At 40.2% G+C, this 1,526-nt stretch overlaps 1 protein-coding gene across 1 annotated transcript; it reads left to right on the top strand.

The window, feature by feature from the left end:
- Positions 1-411: 411 nt before the first annotated feature.
- LOC111665330 (histone-lysine N-methyltransferase 2A-like) lies at positions 412-1,413 on the top strand (the record flags this gene model as incomplete). The annotated part of the gene is made up of 4 exons (XM_023420301.2): positions 412-480; positions 562-788; positions 1,016-1,090; positions 1,211-1,413. Coding segments are annotated over 4 exons (574 nt in total), but the record flags the coding sequence as incomplete, so codon positions are not given.
- Positions 1,414-1,526: the final 113 nt, after the last annotated feature.

Genomic DNA, 1,526 nt, shown 5'->3' with positions numbered 1-1,526 from the left:
AAAAAAAAATCACCAACAAAGTTAAAGTTTTTTTAATGACTTCTGCTGTCATTATAACTTAATCTCAAATTGATTCTTCAAAGTCCCATTGCATATCCATGGTGATAAGATACAGTATAATTTTTTCTGTATGTTTTATTCATCAGATACTTTGCCAAAAAAAAAAAATTTTTATAATAAATTATGTTTTTAATTGCTTTACACCACGATTGGTGATGTGAGGTTCAGGCAGAGAGAAGTGAAAGATGTCATGTTAACTTAATATTTTGATTGCACTTTAGTTTAAATAGTTTTTTAGGAGTAACCATCAACAGCCCAGTGTCACATCGTGTAGGACTACTAACTACCGATTGTTCTTTACCCAGAATATATTTCCCATTTTGAACCTTTCCTGTCTTTTTTTGCAAACAGTGCCAAAGAGCGGATCTCCCCTGAACCCATGGACACCGGCAAGCCCCTAGATAAGGCAACCAACAAGAGGTGTGAGGTCTCAATATTAGACATGCATTTTCAAACTAATCATAAAGTATAGTTCTAATGCTTGCCTCATATATTTTCCAGTGTGCTTGGTAAAAAGAAGACATCTGAAGGTCTTGTTTTATCGGGGAAAGTATTGGGAAAAGACAAACCACCTGCAGCTGGAAGAGCAGGCTCTCTTCCTGTGGCTTCACCACCTGACCAGGACGGCAACAGCAGGGATACAGGATTGGATAGCAAACCCAAGAAGGGCATCATCTTTGAAATCTGCAGCGAGGACGGATTCCACATCCGCTGTGAGAGTATTGAAGGTGAGAGAAAACAACTCACCTCCATGATGACCTACACCCTGAAATTTAACACTAAATACCGTAAATACAAAATAGATCAGATCTTTCTGTATTAAATATGAAACTAATTATTCAGTGTTATTAACACAAACATAAAATGTTACATGCATGAACAATAGTTCACATGTAATATTAAAACCAAACCATACACTGGGCAAAAATACTGACTGTCATTGGTCCCACTACAGAGGCTTGGAAATCCCTGACTGATAAGGTGCAGGAAGCTCGCTCCAATGCACGACTCAAAGAGCTCTCTTTTGAAGGTAAGGTGTCACTCTGATTTTGTCCCGGTATTTCAAAAATGCTTTTTAAGTACAAAAAATATACTTGCATACCTGAGTCGAGGACTCTGTTGATTCATTGTGGAGGTGTGCCACTCCCAGGTGTGAATGGACTGAGGATGCTAGGAGTCGTCCATGAGGCAGTGGTGTTCCTGCTGGAGCAGCTGTACGGTTCCAGACACTGTCGGAGCTACCGTTTCCGCTTCCACAAACCAGAGGAAACCGATGAACCTCCCATCAACCCCCATGGCTCGGCTCGTGCAGAAATCCACCACAGGTTAGGAAGGAACCTACACACATACAGTGTACACACATCTATAAGGGAGAGGGAGGTTGTTTCTCCAGAGTCTATTGTAGCAAACAGACAGAATAAATATATTCTGTACCTCAAGCAGAAACACACTGTACTACTGTTTAT

The sequence above is a fragment of the Seriola lalandi genome, unplaced genomic scaffold, assembly GCF_002814215.2.
Source record: "Seriola lalandi dorsalis isolate HSWRI2012SDOR001 ecotype SW California unplaced genomic scaffold, Sedor1 jcf7180002002188, whole genome shotgun sequence".
Lineage (NCBI taxonomy): Eukaryota > Metazoa > Chordata > Actinopteri > Carangiformes > Carangidae > Seriola > Seriola lalandi.
This window is presented reverse-complemented; position numbering and strand designations above follow the sequence as displayed.